Source organism: Labrus mixtus, chromosome 19, assembly GCF_963584025.1.
Source record: "Labrus mixtus chromosome 19, fLabMix1.1, whole genome shotgun sequence".
Classification (NCBI taxonomy): Eukaryota; Metazoa; Chordata; class Actinopteri; order Labriformes; family Labridae; genus Labrus; species Labrus mixtus.
This window is the reverse complement of record NC_083630.1, coordinates 8,054,338-8,076,292: the sequence shown is the minus strand read 5'-3', so window position 1 is coordinate 8,076,292 and position 21,955 is coordinate 8,054,338. Positions and strand designations below refer to the sequence as shown.

General features: G+C 44.1%; 1 protein-coding gene and 1 long non-coding RNA gene across 3 annotated transcripts in view; both read right to left on the bottom strand.

Annotated features, from left to right (window-relative positions):
* The window catches only part of zeb1b (zinc finger E-box binding homeobox 1b), a 58,396-nt gene that overhangs the window by 18,436 nt on the left and 18,005 nt on the right, over window positions 1–21,955 (bottom strand). For both annotated transcript variants that reach the window (XM_061064981.1, XM_061064982.1), the window contains exon 2: window positions 201–356. In XM_061064981.1, the coding sequence (XP_060920964.1) occupies window positions 201–356 (156 nt within the window). The remainder of the gene's footprint in view (window positions 1–200; window positions 357–21,955) is intronic.
* On the bottom strand, window positions 19,341–21,730 carry LOC132994554 (uncharacterized). The gene is made up of 2 exons (XR_009676714.1): window positions 21,569–21,730; window positions 19,341–21,197 (listed from the first exon to the last, which is right to left on the bottom strand). It is a non-coding gene; the product is annotated as an uncharacterized LOC132994554 (long non-coding RNA).

Sequence of the window (21,955 nt, the reverse complement as noted above, 5' to 3'; positions counted from 1 at the left end):
ATACTGGCTGAGTGTTTTGGATGATAAAAAAGAAGCTTCAGAAATAGAATTCTCAACTTTAAGAGAGCACTTGTTCTGTAAAACAAGTCACAGAACATTAGGGAAATGGTGGGTAGTGAGATGAGGTGTGTGTGTGTTTTCAGCATTCAGTGTTAAAGTGTGTCATAAGGATAAATGTTCCCTGGTGAGTTTGGTCTCACCTCCGTCCCAGCAGTGCTCCCTCGGGTGCTCTTCGTCCGGCAGGGTGCTGTCACAGTCGGCGCCGTCGGCCAGGCTGCCTTCCTCCTCCACAATGTGCAGCTTGTCCTCATCATCAGACTCTGAGCCGGCCTCCACCACATTGTTGTAGTTCGTCACTGTGAGAGGAGATATAAGAGACAGAGGTCAGAGGGGCTCAGTCTACTCCTTAAATAAGTCTTTACAGGGGCGCGAACAGGTTACACACATTCAGTATCATTTCATCCTTTAATAAAGATAATGTGCAGTGTTTTTCATGTATGTGCCTCTTAATTATGAGCACTGAATGTGAAAGGCCGTAAGTCGGGGAGGTTTAATATGTGTACAATGTCATTTAAATGTCAAAACTATTAAAGAGAGAGAGGTTAAAGAAGGAGACGGAGAGGGTGAGGAGGTGTTTGCACCAATTAAATAGACCACAGCAGAACTTCAATAGACTTAGTGTGCCAGAGAGGCAAGTAAGAATACAATTATTATGATTCATGAAGTCAGATCTAAATGATTATCATTTTCCTGTCCCTTCATCCTTAATCTTTTTTTTCCTAACAGAGATAAAGAAAATGGATTTATTAGATCATTTTCATTGGTTAAAATGTAAAAAGAAACATTTATAAATAAATACAATTCAAAATACACTATTATTTTTATACATCTCTGAAAACAGGTGAAAGATAAGATTTAATCAGGTGGAAAGGTTTTATTTGCCAGACTCACTTTTAAGTGACTTTTCCCCCATTTTTTGATATTGTAATACTTGTGTTGGCCACTAGGGGATAGGGCACAACTATTAAAGGTTCTGCTTATGTTTGAAAGCATTCACATTTTCAATGTAAGCTTCCACTTGAACACTAGATGTAGGCCACAGTTGCATTTTCATAGAGCTCCACAGATGTTGTTGTTGAAGCTGTGGTGTTTGGTCTTGCTCAAAGGAAGAGTTTATATTTGGCTCTATCGCTGATACAACCATCCTACAGACATTCTTTTTAGATTTCTTTTTACACTGGTTCTGATGTCTCAAACACCGGTGAGGAAATTCGAAAATTGATCCCCAGATTATTTTTCTCACCTGCCACATATGGCTTCTCTAAAATCAAAAAACAATGTTGATACCTCTGTGTCGTATATGTATAAAGAATGCAAATTCAAAAATCTGAGAAAAATCTGAATCAACAGTAAAAACAAACTCAGGAACAACCGGCTGTGCGTTGCAGAGAACACAGTGAAAAACCACACATCCAGTACCAGCGTGTGAGATCATTAGAGTGCAGGCTGGAGTGGTGTGTGTTTTTGTGTGTGTGTGTGCACTATGTGGGAGTCGGTGTGACCCGGTCAGTGGTGTTACGGGCTGAAGGAGCCAGGAGACACAGAGACAGCGGCCTACAGAGAGGGTTATTACAGGGAGTAAATTTTCCTGACTGACCGTCCGCTTCGTGTGTGTGTGTGTGTGTGTGTGTGTGTGTGTGTGTGTGTGTGTGTGTGTGTGTGTGTGTGTGTGTGTGTGTGTCTTCTTTTCATTTCCCACCCAGTTCCTCCATCTCTCAATCCCACCTGTGTTACTTCCACCCACTCTCCTTTTCATTCCCCCCCCCCCCTCCTCCATCCCTCTGTTCCACTGAGAGAGCTACAGATCCTCGCAGAGGCCAAATCAATTCTCCAGTGAGAGCAGCCCAGTCAGCAGAGGGCCCGGGCTGCAGCGCTGAAAACTACCTCTCCAACTACTTTATCCCACCTCGCACACACACACACACACTCTCTGAATATGCACTGCCAGTACAAAGCACCTGAGCTGTTCTTTCTCTCTTTCTTCCCTCACCCCAGCCCCACTCGCCCACCTCTTTCTGAAGTGGCTGCTCAGGAGGCGTATCTGTGAGAATCATGATCCTCCGTTTCAATCAATGAGAATTGTTTCTCACTCTCTCTTCATCGCGCGGGTCATTACAACTGGTGGGTATTCACACAAACTCGGTAGACGAGCAGCAGGGTTCAGGCTGCTGAGGGGGAGGCGGGGGGGGGGGCGGTGTGTGGGAAGAGGAGGAGGAGGAGGAGGAGGGCGAAGCGCTGTTATTCGGCGAGCCGTTCGGTGGGTCATCACCGCTGTGCCGCAGCTGCGAAATCCTATCGGGGATCATCAGGAGAGCTTTTTCATTCTCAAACTTGTTCCTTTTTTTTTTTTTTTCTCACACTCAATAATATTATCTGTTTTATTCTTAAACATGATGTGACTGTTGTACTTTCCAAGATCTACATTTAGCTCACTCATGGGTGAAGCACATCTTTAGTAGATTATCTAAACAGTGGCCAAAAGAATCATTGCCGACCTGGGAGCCACAAACTTGGGCCCTCACTCAAATAAACGGTTAATTAATTGGTTTTGTAAAGCATTGTGAGACTGTATAAACCATGTGTGTCCATGCTCCTCCTCTCTTTCTTTCCCCAACTATTTCTCCTGTCACAGGGACCCTGCCAGGTGATGTATTGTCCATTCAGGAGCCCGAACTGGTCGCAACACTTCATTGCGAAACAGAGGGTGCTTTAGGATGAGTTTTAGAGGCTGTTTGGGGCCACAGCCACTCAGGTGTGGAGCTGAGGTCAGCGATTACAAAGGCAACACTCTATGCCAGCAGTATCAAGAGAAAATGATCAAATATAAAGCTGTAGAGAGAAAAGAAAAAATCAATGCGCTGGTGTGCACAGACGGGAGGTGGCAACCGTCAGCAGGACAATAAAAGTTGGAGCTGCGAAGTAGAGCAAAGGTCGGATAGAGAAAGAGAGTATAGGATCTGTGGTCGTGGTGTTGGGTTGTGGAGGGAGGGGGGGGGGGGGGGGGAGCAAAGATTGGTCTCTGTGTGCCAAATGGTTGGCGTTGTTGAAACAAAACTGTGTGTTCCAACAGGAGATGTAACACCTAGCATCAACAAAGGCTGCAGTCCCTTCTGGCTGACCGGCTGAGCGTTTGGACAGCTGGCCTCATTAGCGCTAGCATGCTAGCACACAACAGGAGGAAGACTCCTACGCAGCTGAGAGGCAGAGCATGGGTAGGTGGACGAGGTGAAAAGCCTACTTCTGAAAGTTAGCTCTCCTCCATAGGTTGCAGAGTGTCGAACACCTGAGAAAATAAGAGCCTGAACCCGCGGCTGTGGATTTACGTCCGGGCCATAGATCACACCTTTACAAATCCCCTCCCACACAGAGACTGTCTTCAGATCTGGGTAATAGGACACAATCAATGCAAGCTCAGCGTTGTCAACATCAAATGTGTTAATTACACCAAGATTATTTTGCAGAAGGTAACTTTGTCTCGTGTTGTTGCCTCATGACTTTGTACATTTGTTGATGACATCATTATGTAACTGAAGGGAGACAGTAAGTAAAACAGTGTACACAAGCAGGAGCAATGACCCGCAGTGGCTAAAAGAGAAGAAATAATGATCCTGTTTATGGGTCTGAATTAAAAGATAGAGCAGAGCTAAAATAACTTGAAGGTACTTAACGCATATGAAGCGTTTGGTGATAAACAAAGAAATTATGTCAAAATAAGAACAAAAATTGAAGTCACTTCGGTGAACATTTCTATTTCTGTTGTAAAAATGAGCGTAGATTATGGCTGTGCGTCCATCGCGATTGTGATATCGTATCGTGCAAGCCTAGCCTAGATCATAAACTAAAGATTCTACACAATGCAAAGAAGCTGTGGGTGATTCTGAAGCATTTTGCTCATGCTTCTATGTCCCTTGTTAATTTAAATCAGATCATTTTTTTCAGTTAATGTTTTTATCCAAAAACAACATTTCAGTATTTTCATCATGTCCAAGTGCTGCAACCTTCTAGAAACTGTTGGCGACGGCTCAGAGAGAAACTTATTTTGGAGCTGCTGTCTCACTCCGTTCCACAGTAATAACTTATCAAATGACTGAAAATGTCTTCGCCCCTACAACCATCACTCGTCGCTCTTTTTCCTGTTCGCAAAGTTCTCTGAGTCTATTGAAAGACAGTGGCAGACCGTACATGTCAGCCACAGTGACGTACTCCTGCTGGAGATGGGGGCTGTTTTGTTATGACACCTGCCAGGCTGTATCAATTACTGGCAGAGGAATGGATGAACAGTGGGTTACTCCCAAAACAAGCCCAGCACTAAACCACTGAAGGGGGATCACCTGAGCGTAGGTACCAAATCTTGTCAATTTAGAAAAAAGGCAGGTTCTTTTATTTGATATGAATGCAATACGCTGCCGTACTTGTGTGATTTTACAGCTGAAAAACAGACACATTACTGATATGACAGCTGATATCATGAATGGCTGAGCTAGAGTTAAAATAGACTATTTCTATATTGATCGTGAACCAATTTTGCACTAACATGACTATGCAGAGGTATTCAGATTTTTTATTTTGTCTAAAATTAATTACTTTATTTATTATCGACTAAGTATATTGTCGGCCAATTTCTCCTCGGCTAGATGTTCCTCTGCTACATGTGCTGCAGGCAGTCCACAGAGTGCATGCAGTCAGAGCTTGCCATTAAAGAATCTGAGGACACCATTTCTAAATCACCCCATGCACTGTTTTCAGCATTATTTTCCTGTGGTAAAAGTTTGATTATTTGTGCATATTAGAAAAATAAATGCTGGTGCTGATATACCTGAGACCAGACACGTGCAGATATGAGTAGAGCTGCACATTAGAAGTCTACTTGTGCTCCGGCAGATGTTTTAGTTTGTTGCTTCCATACACAGAGGTGAACCAGTACGGCAGCACCTCAGCCTCTGTGGGAGTGAGCTATCGGTTCCTGTGAGGCCCTCAAGGAGTGACTGGTTTAATAGCTGAGCTTTAGATGAGAACAACAGAGGAACATATATAGCCAGTGAACAAACACATTACTTTCACAAGTGAGCTTTCATCTTGATTCGTTACCTATTAGGACATCTGTAGGGAACCAAAGGTATACGTCTTGTGTGCAGGTCGACAGCCCCATACCAGAAGGTGTAGGAGGTATGTGAGGAATGTCCAACCAAAACACTTTTCCCTGAGTTTGACTCTTAAAGAGACAGATCAAAGGGTGTGCTCTCGCCCTGCAACTCATTTCAGTCAAATGAGTGACACATATTCTGAGGTCTGCTGTTGTTCTGCTTCTGATTAGACACATTGACTCACCGAGAGTAGCAGCAACTATTTGTCTGCCCTTCTACCTCTCTTCTGGCTCTATATTTAGCCTAAGTTCAGGCTCCCTCATTGAGGTACGCCACTTATCTCTTTCTGAGCTCAGGGCCAGGCAGGCGGCGGAGGAACTACCACAGGCATCCTCAAAGAGTTACAGACCCTGCCGTCACACAGTCTGCCCTTGTGGCTCTGCATTGCCATTTTCTCAGGGAAGCCAACCACTACAAAAAAACCCAGCTCGAACCAAAGTAAAACAAAGCCATGCCATTCAAAACCTCAAGTATGCCGTCTCAAGGTGAGGCGCCTCATTCAGCACTGAGGTAAACGTCGCTGGTTTTGTTGAAACAACAGCCTTCCTCCCACAGAGTCAGGAAGGTCAACTCGAGCGGCGATAACAAAACAAAAGAATTGGGGATTTTTCATGCTTGCAGTGTGTTCACAGGCTGCTTCAAACGTGTACGCCTTTTAGGTCAGGCCGTTAAGAAATATAACTGTGGACATATAACAGTATCCACTTCACACAGTCAGTTAGCTGGAGAGGGCACTAGGGGTCCCAAGAGACTGTTCCCTAACAAGTTTAGACTTGTCTGGGAGCTAATGCCATGTCTCTCCCAACACAAGTGCCTGCCAGCCATACCAGAGAGGGCCGGTCACATCGAGGACCAGTCATATCCTGGACAGTGTCTCCATGGATACACAGCAAAACAATCTCCAAAAACTCCCCCATCAACATCAACTGTCTGTTAGTCACTGCTGTAAATCAGGCTGAGAGGGCAAAAAAGAAGAAGTATGAAGTAGAAATAGAGCGAGTATTTCTGAGAATGAGTCACTTTTGATGCAGTTATGCCAGAAATGTTGAGATGCTTATGTTCCATTGATAGACTCAGGAAGCAAGTCTCAAGCACAGCACAGACAGATGTCTGTTTATCATGAGTCTGGTTTTGCCTAAGTTTGCTGCCTCATGAAGTTTTTTCTTGCCACTGTAACTTTGTTAAATGTTGCTTAGTGCTCATGATGGATTAATGTTGGGTCTCTGTAGATAATATAACAATGTGTAAGACATGGCTTTTACACAGATTGGTGTATCAAAGTGTGAACCTATGACAACCTGTGGAGCAGAGCTCTTCACAGGAATCATTTCAGAGGTGAGCTAGAAGACAATGGGCTCTTGACTTCCTAATGATGCCGATCGAGGTTTTAGCATGTGAGCTAATGGGCCTCCGCGGGTCACTCATCTCCCATCAGATGAGCACTTTCCATGATAACACTAATGCTAATGGAGGCGATTGTTCTCTTAATCTGCATGATGACACTGTGAAGTGTAAAGGAAGTCAGGGGGTGTTAATGAGGAAAAGCACAAAAAAAAAAAGCAAAAAAAGCAAAAGATTTGACTGTGCCTCTGAGAGTGTGGAATGCTTTTCAAAAAAAATAAAATGACTAATCCTCACCTATTATGTGCTTTGCCTGCCTCGTGCTTTTATTACTCAGGGTTAGTTCTAATAGTGCTGTTGTGCCTAAATGACACCCGGATAATAGACTCCGTTTCTACTCAGGGGAAGTCACAGACTTTTCTGGCTACGAACCGCAGCAGTGGACGATGTTATTTCTCTCCGGGGCTAATGAGCGCCGTGATGAGCCACACATTCTAGTGCAGCGAGCAGCATCCTCTGAGAGCTGCTGATTCTGGCTCCTCTCAGCTCTTCTAAATAAGGCCAGGTGAGCCGCTGGGGACCGGAGGGTGTGATCACACCACTCACTCACACACACATCCACGGCTATTCCCGGGCCACCAAGTTTACACTTGTCTCATACCCTATGTTTATGTTGGAGGTGACACAGCCCCATCCAAGGTAATAACAGCGGTACACCTAAGTGAGAGTGTAGAGTGTGTGTTTGTGTGCGAGCGTGTTTTATATGTTAAGCTGTTTAAAAGGCATGCCTGGTATGTAGAGGGCTTTTAGTCATTATGGTTGATCACATGATTGTGGCTGGATATCAATAACAAAAGGCCGTTATGAAGTATTAAACAATTAACACCAAGGCCTAACTTAGAAGTTTGGATTTGGCTGTTTAATACAAAGCTATGACTATAGGTTTCCTTTTTCAGTTCAATGCCACAACAAAGTCCCCTTCTAACATGAGAATGTTTCAATCAGCTTTTAAAATCCACTTGTCATTTATACTTCTGTAAGCAGGTAAAGTCATATCACACCATTAAACTCCCACAAACATGCATGCACCTATAAACTCTAAGCCACCCACGTACAGTATCTGTAAGTCGTTAATCAGGCCTGCTCCGGTTCTCCAACACTCAACAGGTCTATGGTGAGAGAATTCTCACCAAGTCGACCAGTCCAGCGATACGCCAGGTGACATCGAGAGCAGTGATGTAGAACGTGCACGAGCGAGGGGGAGTAAAGAAAAAAAACAAAAAGAGGAAACATCTGCTGTAGATTCTGGTAAACTCAGAAAACCTTCAGTCACGCTTCTAACAACCACCTTCCTTCTGCCCTACGTTTAACCCTTATTCCCTTTTTGTGCTTTTTTAATTTTGTTTGATTGGATACCTTTAAACCCTCATTTGTCTCAGTCAGTGCCATCAAAAGCCTTATAAAACAGTGAATAACTACAGTTTTACCTGGGCTTGATATCCTGAAACGGTGACTTCCCTGGAAATCACCTCAAATATAGAAACAGAAACACAAATGTTTAGCCGGCACAGGAAACCATCAGCACACACACCTGGATAAACATTTGTTTCCCTTCTGTCAGCGGCTGCCTCAAGTTAAGTGCAAAAAAACTCTGTAATACCAGCAAGGAACCTCACAAACACTAACATGGCTAATGTTGCGTTAGCATCTGTCAAACCTCATTGCGGTGTCAGAGGGACAAAATGAAATGTCCCTGTCACCTTCATGTCAGATCCACTCATGCTGCAGTTCCACTCTGATAGGTTTAGAAAAGCAGAGCAGAGGCATAATGGTTCTCCTCTAGTTTCAAAAATTGCCATGTTGTACCCATGGGTTGACACTTTGAGTGGAGACTCTGTAAAAAAATATGATTAAATCAACTTGCCAAAAAGGCTTATCTAGCCTGGTACATCAGTTGAATCCAACTCGTTGCCTCTTTTTGATCACTTCAGCAATGATGTCAGCAACATGCACGGGTCAGCAGAAACTGATTGAGCCCACGCATGTGAAAATCATCCACTCATTCATTAATGCTGCAAAATACATAGAAGTATCCAGAGTGTGATCATCGTTTATCGTCAAAAAGCGTTTTTTTTTTTTTGGATTCTCGCTGGGCTCCGTTACACTTGTTGTTCGTCAAGGTAATCTTCACGAAGCATAAATGCAATTGGCAAAAGTAAAATGCTAATGTTAGGCTATAAAATAACTACACCACAGTCGACTGACTTCAGCGTCGCCACCACAAAGCTTTCAAATTTGATTTCATCCTCTTAACCTCTACACGTGGTATCCTGTAGTCCTAGTTAGCCGGTTGTTAGCAACAGCCTTTTGTAAGATGTGAAAAAGCTTCAAAACTCACAAGTGGAGCACTTCTTGACCTTTACCTGATTTGGTCATAATAACTGAAAACTCGATTTGACCAGAAGTGCTAACATGCTAATTCATTGCTGCAGCACTATTTACTGAACATTTAGCGAGTTATTTAAAGAAAACTTTAATAAATGACTGAATAGTTGACGGCTTTGGTTATTCAAAGTCAGTCATTTAAAAATTGCTCTATAATGCCTAAAAAAGCAAATATGATATTAAGATGCATGAGCAACTAGTTAATTAACATGAATATAAACTGTTATTGAAATGATATATACTCAGCAATCTGTATATTTTTCAAAAACTAAATATGAATAAAAAGACTTTTGTACTTTTTTTTTCACATTTTCAAACACATGGTGTGATTTAAGTTTCTTCACCAGAGGACTAAGGCCTAACAGCTGAGCTGAAGCACGTCGAGGTGTGTGTGTGTGTGTGTGTGTGTTTAAATATATGCAATGAGCAACAACGGTGTTATCCAGACCTGCGTGTGTGGTGCAGGTCTATATTAGGTTAGTGTAGCACAGGGCTGTTGCATTTTAGGAGCAGGTGACTGGACATTCCTGCCTGTATTAGGCTTGACAGTTTACTGTGGGGGAGTACAGAGCAGGGAGAATTACACGGGCCTATAAAGAGGGAGGGAGACGGGAGGGAGGCGCGCTGCGAAACAATCCTCCAAACCGCACAATCTCAATCTCTTACCTGTAAGCACACCTTAGTAAATTTACCACAATATCTCCGTTCATTAAAGAGATAACGTCATAAGAGCGCTCACATATTTACACCTGTCATTTCTTCTCCAAGCTGCTGCTGTGTTTGTTAAGTGGACTAATTCTAAGATTACCAGTCAGCAGGGAGAGATGTGAGCGCACAAACACAAACAAAGAGGGCAGGAAAAAAAAAGGTGAACGGAGGGGAATGATGGTGAGGTGGGAGGAGAGGAACTGCTAATGGCTTAAAAAGACAAAGCTGGCCTGTCACAAACGATGCTCATCTTAACTGATGTCTGCCCAAGGGAGGGAGTGTCACAAAGTGTCAGCGAGAAAGAAAGACGGAAGGAGCACAGGGGAGGAGGGGAGACGGAGACGGCTAAAAAGGAGACATACAAGGTTGAAATGAAAGAAGAAAAAAACAGGTTAATAGGAAACTAAAAATGAGAGAAAACAAGGAATTGGTTTCAATCATGAAACTGAATAAAATGTAATGTTTTATGTTGGTGTGAGTGCATTCTGTGTTTGCCAGTGTAAAGGTCAGTGGTTGACGCTGTGTCTGTCTGACTGGTGTCTCGGCGAGTGGACAGGCTGCAGGTCAACACACACACACATTTACACACACTGGTACACACTTTCACAGGCAGGTGGAAGTGCAGAAATAACACAGATCTACATTTTTATGTACTGGTTGCAGCTAATTTTACCACCATGCCATGCCCCCACTGTTACAGCAATCAGCAGGTCAGCACACCTCAGTGAAGCCCTGTCCGAGATCCATGTTGACAACCTACTGTGGCTTCACTAATTCTGACACTAACGGGGAAAAGTGCAGCGAGAGTGCTTCATTTTTTGTCAAAAATCCACCTCTTTGTGGCATTTCAACAACAGCTGACTACGCTCTCATTTCTCCAGAATGTCAACTCTGTCACAAGACACCCGAGGCCAAACGTCGCGGTGAACCCCTGACACACACATAATCAAACACACCGCCCCGGGCTATCGCTCAGTTGTCACAGTGGCTTCTTGTTATTCATGTGAAGCAGGGAGAGAAAGGGGTTAACGCCGTAAACTTACATCCACAAAAGCTCTTTTGTCACCTCAGTCCTCCACCAACACCACCCCCCACTTTTACATCCTTTCCTTTCTCCGCAGGCAAAGTGGCTTTTCCCCCGTGTGATCAGGAAGGGTTAGCCCCCCCCCCCTCTCCCCACATCACCAGCCTCCAGGGCTGAGGAGCAGTCAAGCAATGCTGCTCACACCATTACCCTGCTGTTAAATGACCATGAGGATGGACTACAGACGGCCTGTCGGATGGACACACACGAAAAATCTGTCTTGCTAAACTAGGCGTGGAGGAGTGGGTACATGTGTGTGTTTACATGTTGAGGCATAATGTGAATTTACTAAGTAGGATTTATTCATGGATCAAAGTCACACACATAAAGAGTGCAAGGCATCACAGTGTGTAAACCAAACCTAACGGGGGGGGGGGGACATCGCCTAAATATCACAAAGTGCTAAAACACTCCCAAAAGGTCTGTAGCTAACTTTTAAAAACAAATGATATCACCATGTCAAAAAACATTAACGCTTTGGTGACAGAACCAATGAGAATGCAAGAGTCTGGTTGTGGGTGGTGACAGCAAAGTCTGTCACCCTATTTGTTGGCCAGGACCTTGGTAGCGATGGCACATTCCTCCAGAGGAGACAGGGTTCAATGACTCAGTATTGTTGGTAAATGTAAGTGTCCCATTATATTCTATTTTCTTGAAGAAGATGAAAACGGCAAGAGGTGAACCTCCTTCTTATTTGGAGCAGTTTGGTGGAATCACCATGCAAGTTCATCATCTCAGCCAAAAAGATCAAACAGGCTTTTTGTAGCTTTCTACTCACCTCTACAGTATGTCTGTTTCAGGAACAACTTTTTTGTCCTCTTGACCCTGGTTACTTTTTGTTGTTGTTGATCAAGTGCCATACCAAGTACCATCAAAGCCATAAAGCCAAAGCTCTCTGTAGGTACTAGACTATACAGATTCCTCATCAAGGACCATCATTGCATGGTTTATACTTGATAATTCATCCTTTTAATCAATTTAATCAATTACCATCATGGCTATGTTGATTTTGGATAGTTTATGTTGATCCAGGAGATTGTCCTGCTGTGGCTACTAGTACTGGGAAGGTTCTGGGCCATAACAATGAAACATTAAGGACTCACAGACATGAAATGAAAAATATTGTTCAGGAATTTTTTCATCCAATTAAACTGGAAACCTAGCAAAACACAAAAGGAATTTTTCAAAGCAGCATCACAGTGATGACATCAGAGGGCTGCAATTGGACGATCGCAATGGGGGAAGTTCATACTGGGACATCTTTGTTTGTGAAATTACGTCTTGCCCAAGTTGCAAGACATCACCCAAAGTGAGAATAAGGGGGTTAAATTGAGTCCACAGTGCCAGCTCTCCCAGCTTCAGACCGTCTCTCTTGACCATAACTGTACCTGCAATGACTAACACATAAGCAATGATTTGCAGAACAGGGGCGGACGGATGAAAAATCACAAGCTGAGTGCACAGCGGCGTTGTTAATGCACCCTCTCAACACAGTGCTGATTGGTGAAACGGCTGAGGCAGCAGGTAACGCAGGTCATCGTGTATTGATGTATTGATGGACCGCCTTTTGTGCACTACACCCCGAGGTGCTGGGATGGTGCGTAGGCGTGTGTCTGGTTGCCACCGGCCCAGGAGACCATTAGTCCGCTGTGTCAGAATTCGAAGCCGAGTATGGACAGTCCAGCTGCGGACGATCGATAGGTGCAGATCTCTCACTCCCCTCTACCATCATGGTAATGGGTCTACAGTGAGTCAACACTGTGTGTTCTCTCTTATATCATCAGGCTTAGTGTTTTTCATCACTGTAAACAGAAGAGGAATCAACTGTTGCTTTTGAACGTGGAACGGAACACAAGTGAGTCAGCCACAGTTCAATGCTGAATCTATTGATTGTGTTAGAGAGGTTCGACAAATACGACAACAAGCCAAACACTCCTTTCTGATCTTACACAAGCAACAAACATCTGTCTTGTCCTCTATTCCGCTTAGTCATGTTCTTTTTGTTCTGGTCAGATGCTGCTTGCTGCTCCCTGAGGCTGAAAGATGGAGGCCAGACCGGGGTTTCTTGTATGTGAAAGCCAACAGGGTGGGTCCTCGATTACCCAAGCACTCTGCAATCACTGGACCGGGCGCTCGGGACTATCCCATGTGATGTCACTCGTAATGTGAAGTCATTCAGCAGGGAACAGCCAGATGTGTTCTGGGATAAAGCCTCCTCTCTCTTTTTAATGTCAAGTATCTGCTAGTAGAAACAGATGCCAATCTGACAACACATCTGTCCTGGGGGCAAAACCTACAATGTAAAGATTATGGATGTTTCTGACTTGAGTTAGTTATGGGGTTGAGGGTAAAACAGCTGATATGTTCAATTCACATTCTAGCTACAATGCTAGCTGAACTTCTGTCCCTATATGTTCTATATCCAACAGAGAGAGCATCATCATCAGTCTTTCAATGAGAAACCGCTTTTTATATTGTTTTTGTTGATCACATTTTAGTCCATTTTGAAAAGGACGGAGACCTCTAGGGATATTTCATTACCACCAAAACTCTTGAAAACAATGCACATAATGTTACTTCTTAAGTTCACAGTTTGCCAAATTGTTGCTCCAGCATCATTTACAATGACACATGATGTTCAACCTTCATGACTTGATTAATGGGACAGTTTAGAGGACATCCTGAGACTTTTACTTTATTTCTATCTAGGTTATTTTATGATTTAAAACCCCCTCCCTATTGAAAAATGTTCCCTTTTTGGTGTCTTCTTCCAAGAAGGACAGATTCACAGAATTTCAAAAACTTGCTCAAGGGCACATAGGCGGGGTTTCACCAAGGATACCCTGCAGCCCTATATAGCCCATATTACAACCAGCCAAATCACAGTTCTTGTGCATATTTTGACATAAATATTGAATTAAAAAAAACTTCTCACAGACGTACAGACCAGCATGGATAGAGGAGCTCGCTCTTTGTTTCCCTGACAGTACGGTGGTTGAACTGGGTCAAACAGAGCTGTGTGAGCTCCCTGTGGTTCGGGGGGAATTCCACAGGGCAGAGCGTGACCCTGAACACTGGCCTTCCTGTTCCGCTGTGGTGATGCGCTCTGCAGCCGAGAGGAAGAGCGAAATAAAGACAGTCCTGTCTGCGTACTGGCTCTTCTTGTCACAGCAGCAACATGAGTGGGACTTGTGTTGATGATGTGTGTGTTTGTTTGCGCCGGTGTGCAGCTGTTGTCAGACAGATCAGTGATAACACTCTGGCTTTTAATAAACTCACCAGGAGTGTGTATGTGTCGGCGTAGTGTGTGTGCAGCATACTGAAAGGTCCTGGGCGTGTGATTGATGGGAGCCTTAGCCCGGTAAACACATGCACACACACAATAACACGCACACAAACTGGAGGTGGGTGTAGAGAGGGGTGGTAGTATGCTGCGAAGCTCAGCTAACATTATTCATCCTGCGTTCATCTGTGTGAGTTGAGCCCACCGTCCCTCATATTGATGAGCCGGGCGGTATGTATCAGTCACTTTATTTACATGACTTTACACACACACACACACACATACACACACACACACACACACACACACACACACACACACACACACACACACACACACACACACACACACACACACACACACACACACACACACACAGAAACACACAGTAAAGAGCAAATAATGGAGGCAATATAGAGAAATTTGGCTCTTTTATCGCTCTCCTGTTCTCATTTCTAAACGCCTGGACTTCTTATTTGCATAACGGGGTGATTCAGAGAGAAGAAGGCTGGGAGAGGGCGGCCGAGCAGGAGAGAACACAGGGAGAGGGCAGGAGGGGAGGAGGAGAGGTTATTTTGGAGTCTCTGAACTGTAATCACCACCTACAGCTGCTTCCTCCCAGGTGCTCCAACTGGACATCGGCAGAGTAAGGGAGAGAGAAAGTGGAGAACAGAGAGAAACAAGACCTCCAGAGGAACAAGACGTACTCGCAGAGAAGAAGAACTGGTGTTTTTTCCGTGTAAAAATTAGCCAGATTTTCCATTTATCACTACATAATTACTCCAAACCACCTTCTTATATCTCCCAGTTTCCCACCGCAGACAGATTGCATTGAGTTTCCACATTTTTTTCTCACCGTGAGCCCCTGCAGGCAAGGGGAAGTTTTATCTGAGGAGAAGGAAGGAGGAAGTTGAGGAGTCTATCACAGAGCTGACACAACACTTCCAGTACCTGACAGAGAGACAGGATGGTGACTAGTGTCAGAGGAAGCTGCGTCGGCTGTGAATTATGCCAGACAGAGTGTGACTCGCAGAAAAACAGCCAGTGACACACAGGTGAGGCCGAAAAAAACAGCAGCATAAAACTGGTCTACACAAAGCAAGTTACTTATTTATTCACAAAATGATTCTTTTTCTGAAAGGAGTGACTAATGACCACTGGTTGATTTAGTGTATGACAACTTTTGTCACCAATTTCCTCCCCCCTCCCCCAAAAAAGAAGAAGAACATATTGCGCAAATGTCCATATGCCTATTATATATCAGGTATTGGGAGTTTGCATGTGTGTTTGTTGTGTTATGTAATCATGAGTGAATTTGTTCTTTCCATTATAAGATGAAGCTGTGACTGTCCTCTTTTTCGATTGCTCTGGTTAAAGTACATTTCCACTTTCAAGTCCTCATTTCAGAAAATCCTTGTATCAATATTTTTTATCCTGGAATCCAGCCAACTAGCTACACAAATACTTGTGACTGTAAAACAATTACTTTGGCACAAAAAAAACAATTGTAAAACGGAGAAAAGGCAAAGGTACAAGACGATGTAAATGTTTTACTCAAGGAATGAAGAAACCTTACATCCCACCATCCAATTATTTTACAAATGTAAAATATTGTATTTACATACAAATGTAAGTATGTAATGAAATGCATGAGAAGAGTGAAATCAGCCTGCTGTGTTTGGCCTCTAATGTTTAAAACAGTTAAAGGTTTGTTGACTTGCTTACTGAAACAATGTCCCATATGCACAGTGTGTAACTTACAGTGCAACATTGGTACAGTGTTTATGTTAACTTAATTGAACAGAGCTGAAATGCCATGGAGATGCGTGTCAGGTTAATCGGATAAACTAACAGTGTTAACTGATTACTCACCTCATCCCAAGACCGAGAAATGAGCTGAAGAGGCCTGACTTCTGCTATGGCCGACTCTAAAAGGGTTCATGACACAACACTAACCTGAAGTCCTGACCCGGCGGTGGAACAGGATTCATGTCATAATATCATCTGTAGGTCCAAGTTATACAAAAATGTGGCTTTATGAGCATCATGCAGGCGTACAAGGTGTGACACAGACGTGCTAAAAAACTAAAGTGAATGTGCATGACAGCATGAAAAAGGAGCTAACAAATGCATTACCGCTGATGCTCCATAGTGCTCACCTATGATGTATGCTTTAAAAATCTTCTACTATGAGGCTCAATCAATCATACACCAAACAGGCGCACCCACTCCCAGTCATAGGTGTTGCCGTGAGAAGCCTCAGAGGCCAGAAAATACATCATACAGTGGTTCACATGCGTTACAGCAAAAGCTGCGCACCAAGCGTCTTGCACTCAAATAAAAAAAACGTCCATATGGAAGGTTGCAGGCGTGTCCCTGTAAGTCATCCATGGCAGCCTCCCATTATTGTCCAATAAAAGCAGTTGGCGCCGTGTTAGCTGCACATGTCACCACCACAAGCGCCACTGTCTGCTGCATTTCCCGCCAGCACACGGGAAACACGGTGGATTCACCACCAAATGTGGATGAAAAACATCCTTATAGCGAATGCACAAAGCCCCAGAACGTTCAGATTATAGTGAGGGATAAAGAGAGATGGGGGGTGGAGGAATACCTGAAGAACAAATCAAATCAACAATGCTCTCTCATGTATAATGTATAGGAGGCAGTCTGCCGCAGTGTTTAGGTCTCAGGTAGCAGCAGAAACTGGGTTTCCTGTACTTAAGACAAAAAACAAACAGCACAAGAAAGGTCCAAATCTTAACCAAACATGCTTTTAAATCTTATGTCCAGCTTGAATGAGAAAACATTAACTGTTCCCCTGAAGCTGGAAACCCCCACAAACTTAAACAATTCAATTCCTCTAATCAGACACACAACTCCATGAAACCATTTGGTGCATGAATAAAGACACTAGACATAACACAAAAGAAAATATATAAAAAGCTGCGCTGAAAACCCACCAAAGGTTAATCTTACAATGTTGTCATCCAGTTAGAACCAGCGCTCCAACCTGGCAAAACAAACCTGGCTGATAAGCTCGGCGGCAGCATCAAAGCCTCACAGATTAAAGATTACCATCAAATCAGCCCCAACACTGCAGCCATGGACAGGCACCTGCTACTTTACAGTAATGCCCCTTATCCATGGTGCTGCTGCAGGGTTCGGTCACAAAGTGTGTGTGTGTGTGGGTGTGTGTGTGAGTGTGAGTGTGAGTGTGAGTGTGGGTGTGTGTGTGTGTGGGTGTGAGTGTGAGTGTGTGTGGGTGTGTGTGTGCGCCCGTGGGCCTGATCTGGCACTCTATGAACAATAGCTTTTCATTAATGAGAAAGGTCTCTGTGTGACAATGGGGATGGTGGGCGATATCTGGAAAAGCTGGGTTGTTGTTTTTTTTCTACCTGATGTTTGTGTGTGTGTGTGTGTGTGTGTGTGTGTGTGTGTGTGTGTGTGTGTGTGTGCGTGTGTGTGTGTGACTGTGTACCAACATGTTTATACAGATGCTGAACACACATCTGAGTATTAATGTACATCTGGTCTTCGGGTCTGTGATAATCTAAACACATATTTGTGTAGCTATGCAGCTCGTTCTCACTCCTGACTTGTCAAACACGACAGCTGGGACAGAAGCCAAACGGTACAAAATGTAAGGCTGTAGGTTTAACCTTTGGAAAACTGAAGGCTTTCCTCGAGCTCATTGTTGTGATGTTCTGGTGAAGGCGGGTGACATTGTGGCTGGTTGGGGCAATGGGTTGGTGACGCCGTCCTCCATGTGACTGGGGTTCTACAACTTGTGTTCATGTAAAGACTGCAAGAAGAGTTCTGAAAAATACTCACTCCTCAGTTTTGATTATATGAAGACTTAAGAGTTATGCATAATTAGAGGTGTGGCTCATTTGACTGACATGTGGGCACGAGGAGGGCAAAGGCTGGTTGAGAAAAAGGTTAGTTTGAGACAGCATTTCCAATATGACGCCGCCATCATTGGGCTTCAAAGGCTGCTTTAGAAACCAGTGGATGACACAATTGAGACTACGTCTATGTGTTATATATTTAACAACAGCAGTCAAATCCTGACTCCCTGGATGACAAACAATTGTTGGCTTGTTGATGCTAAAGTGTACCCAAGCTGTCATAACTGAAGCATAGGATCATTGAAGAACAGCTGTATTGTAAAGTGGTAGCAATGTTTGCCCTGCAACCCCCAGTACCATGCTAGCTGAGTGTGATTAGTTTCCAGTGTTTTTGTAAATGACAAACCGTGATAGAGTGGCACCTTGCCAGCACCATCCCTCCCTGAACGTAGTGTCACAGGAGAGCGGTTTGCCGCCTCTCTGCCCCGTCACTCTCCTCTCTGCCAGCAGCAGTGTGAGGATTAAAGGAAAATCCTGACCTCCTCATCCACCTCTCTCTAATGCCCCCGCTCATTTTAAATGGCTCCTCCAAAGCTAACTGGCTGGATTACTGCTCAGGTGCTCACTCCATCCCCCCCCCCCCCCCCCCCCCCCCTGCTGTGCATCACAAAACATTTTCACACCCAGTGTCACACATTCATCCCACTTAAAAACAGGTAGAAACACACACACACACACACACACAAGATACAGTAACACACAGAGGAATTTGTTTCGTTTCTTTAAGGCATCAGTGATATTAATTAATCGAGTCCCAGCAGTCCAGAGAGGGTTAAGAGAGAAACAACAGTGTGAGGAGGATGACACTAGGATATGCTGATATTCAGTTTACCTGCTGTGCACAACACTCACACACCCACCCTACACTCTCAAAATTCCTGCAGCGGGGCAGAAATGCTCACTCCTGTCTGTCTCCCTGCTGGAGTCGCTGGCGTAGCACTTTTTCCGCCGTTTTCATCACCATTCTTAACCTTTATCTCCCTCCTCTCCTCCCATCGTCTGCTGTCCTCCTCTCTTTATCTCTCCCTTTTTCTTTTTTCTTTTTTTTTCAAACGGGCTCCTCGCAGCGAAACAAGGTTGTAAAGGTGGGAGACGCTGATATTGTTTGGCCTGTGTGTGTGTGTGTGTGTGTGTGTGTGTGTGTGTGTGTGTGTGTGTATGTGTGCATGAAGAAGTATATAAGAGGAGAGCCCAGGGGCTTATTTCCATGGGAAGGTTTTGGCTCCCTGCCAGCTAAATGGCACTGCTGGAGGCATTTTGTGTGTGCTCCCTGTGAGCGTGCACTGTTTTTGTTTTGTGTCTTTGTGTCTCTGTTTTACAGTGTAAATATTTTAAGATGATTGCCTGCTTCCTCATGTGAGGACACCACCTTTTATGTAACTGTGAAAGTAGCATGAGACCAAATTTACAAAATCACAAGAAAACACCTGCAGACCAATCAGGGGTATGAACTAATTAAGCGTGAGTTGTAATCTCATTCTTCTAACAAAAAACATTTAAAGACACACTCAGCTTTAGAAATGTCTTGAAACAACGTTAAGACATCAGAGAAATGCTACACAAGACTTAACCCGACTTGACTTACAGGACTCACAGGTATCAGGAGAGACCCAGCATGCATATTTGATCAACGCACACCTATTAGTTATGTGCGGAAGACTAGGCAGGTACACTCACACTGTGACCGTTTGTCTTTTTAATGGAGGTGGGGAACAGCAGCGACTACAGGCAGAGAACAACTCTCATGCTCCTTTAATGGGAATGAATAAAGGATGAGTCGAGGCTCAGACACCAGGTTAAGGCGCTGTTTAGCACCTCTGGCCCGGCGCCCGGTGTAGGAGGCAGAGATGGAAGGAGGGCGAGGACAGAGAGAGGGATGAGAGGGAGACATCAGGTACAATATCAGAGGGAACTGATGAGCTGGTTATATATAATGTTGGCTTAACTGTTATACGTTGTAGGGAGGGGGGCATTGCAGAAAATACATGCACCTGTTTTCGATGACTACTGTAATTTATTACAGTTGTTACTACCAAACACTGCAGCTTGTTCACAGGCACAACGCTTAAAATGACACTTATGGTACTACTCTAGCATCATCCCTGGCTGTTGTCATGTTTTTAAGCGCTGTTAGAGAAAGGTGACACATTATTAAGAGCACTGAAGTCTGTTTGCAGCGGTGGTCGGGGGCTTCTGGTGGGTCAAAAATACGTCTACTTATTTAAAAAAAGTTGATTTCCTAAAAATCCCAAACTATACAGATTTCTAATCCAAACAAACTTTGACTCTACTGCATTTTTAATCATGAGTTAATGATAAGGGAGCGAGCAACTCATAAAATGTGACATGCTTGTCATTGACGTTTCATCTGATCGTCTAACAGGACATTGCTTACTTGAAATTTTTATTTCCTAAATGAAACCTGAAATGTCTTATTGGTCACTGCTAACTCGACTGAAAAAGTGTACCTTCAATGTCACACTTTGAAGCCTTAGGCCTCTGACCAAGCTGTCATATCTGACGAGTTTGGATTGAGGACTTGTTGTGGTTCAGAATGATGGAAAGGGACTTTTTTCCACATTAAACGCTGGCTAAGTCAGAAGCAGAAAAAGGCAGAAAAAGCCTCTTGTTGACTCTGAGTCTGGTTCCATACGCCTCCACAGACCTCTCCTCTTTGATCCACCTTTGGAGAAAATGAAAGGCGTTGAAAGAGGGCAGAAGCAAAAACAGGGACCTTGGAAGAGGGATCTAAAGCAGTGTGCCTATAAGAAAGTTCTGCTGGTTTTGGGGGGGGAGAAGGTATAAAGGGACAGGTGTTGGTGGGACACTGTGCCACACTGGTGGAGCTTACTCAGCCGTCAGTGTGCTGAGAGAGCAGAACAGGCCTGCGGGATGGTGATGGCTAAACCTGCCAGTTTGCTACCTCAGACGCAGTCTTAAAAGCTGCCACCTGTCCTCGGGTTACAGCAAGTAAAAAAGACCTTGTGGCAACAGCTGGGAGCACCTGTGCTCAACAGTCAGGTCACCACATCAAAACAAGGCTGCTACTGCTGGGTGGAGATGAGGGAGGGGCCTGAAGGAGCCACATGTTTTCAACATGTCTTTCTTCCTGTACTGGGAGCGTATTCTGAATAAGAAACAAACAAAGCCTCTTGGTGTCAAGTAAAGCCAACGCACAAGTGTCTTAAACCACAATTTCTCTAATGGCCAAATGGGGGCGACTCAATTGGCTGCAAAAAGAAGTCAGCATTTGAGTGTAGCACAAAATGAATCTACTTCTCACCTGATTTATGACTGTATTAAACACTTTCCTGGTGAGTTTAAGGTCTCAACCACTACACTATGATCTCATTCAACACAACATGCTTTTACTTTTGGTACCACTAAGAGTGAAACAAAAAATGAAGAAGATATTCTTTATTTATCCCTGAGGGGAAATTCCATTTCTTTTCACTCTGTTGAACATGAAACAAAAACATAGAATTCACACATATAGACGAACAGAGTGAGGGGCTGCACACAAAAGAGCACCCGAGCAGTTTTGCGCCTTGCTCAATGGCACCTTGGCAGTCGTCAGGAAGGGAACTGGCACCTCACCAGCAACTAGTCCCAAATACCAGACATTGGTCTGAACCAGGACTGGAACAGACAACTCTCCCATTCCTTACCAAAGTCTCTGTGGACCTTGTGCCAGTACTGACAATGAAGCAGAGTATGCATGACGTTGCACTACTTGTGATTGACAAGTTGTGACCACAGTATCTGCCCTTCCTTTCAGTTATGGTCACTTCTGGCTAAAAAGAAACAATGTGCCGAAGGCCAAAATGCCAAGTCAAGGCTTCAAAACAGTAGCCTACAAACCAAAGGGTGGTGTCATGTCGGCTATTCCCCCTTCTTCTTTACAGCACTGGAAAGAGAGGTCAGCCAACAAATCCCAACCAAGACAGGACAAGGCTTAACACTTCATATAACACCTGAT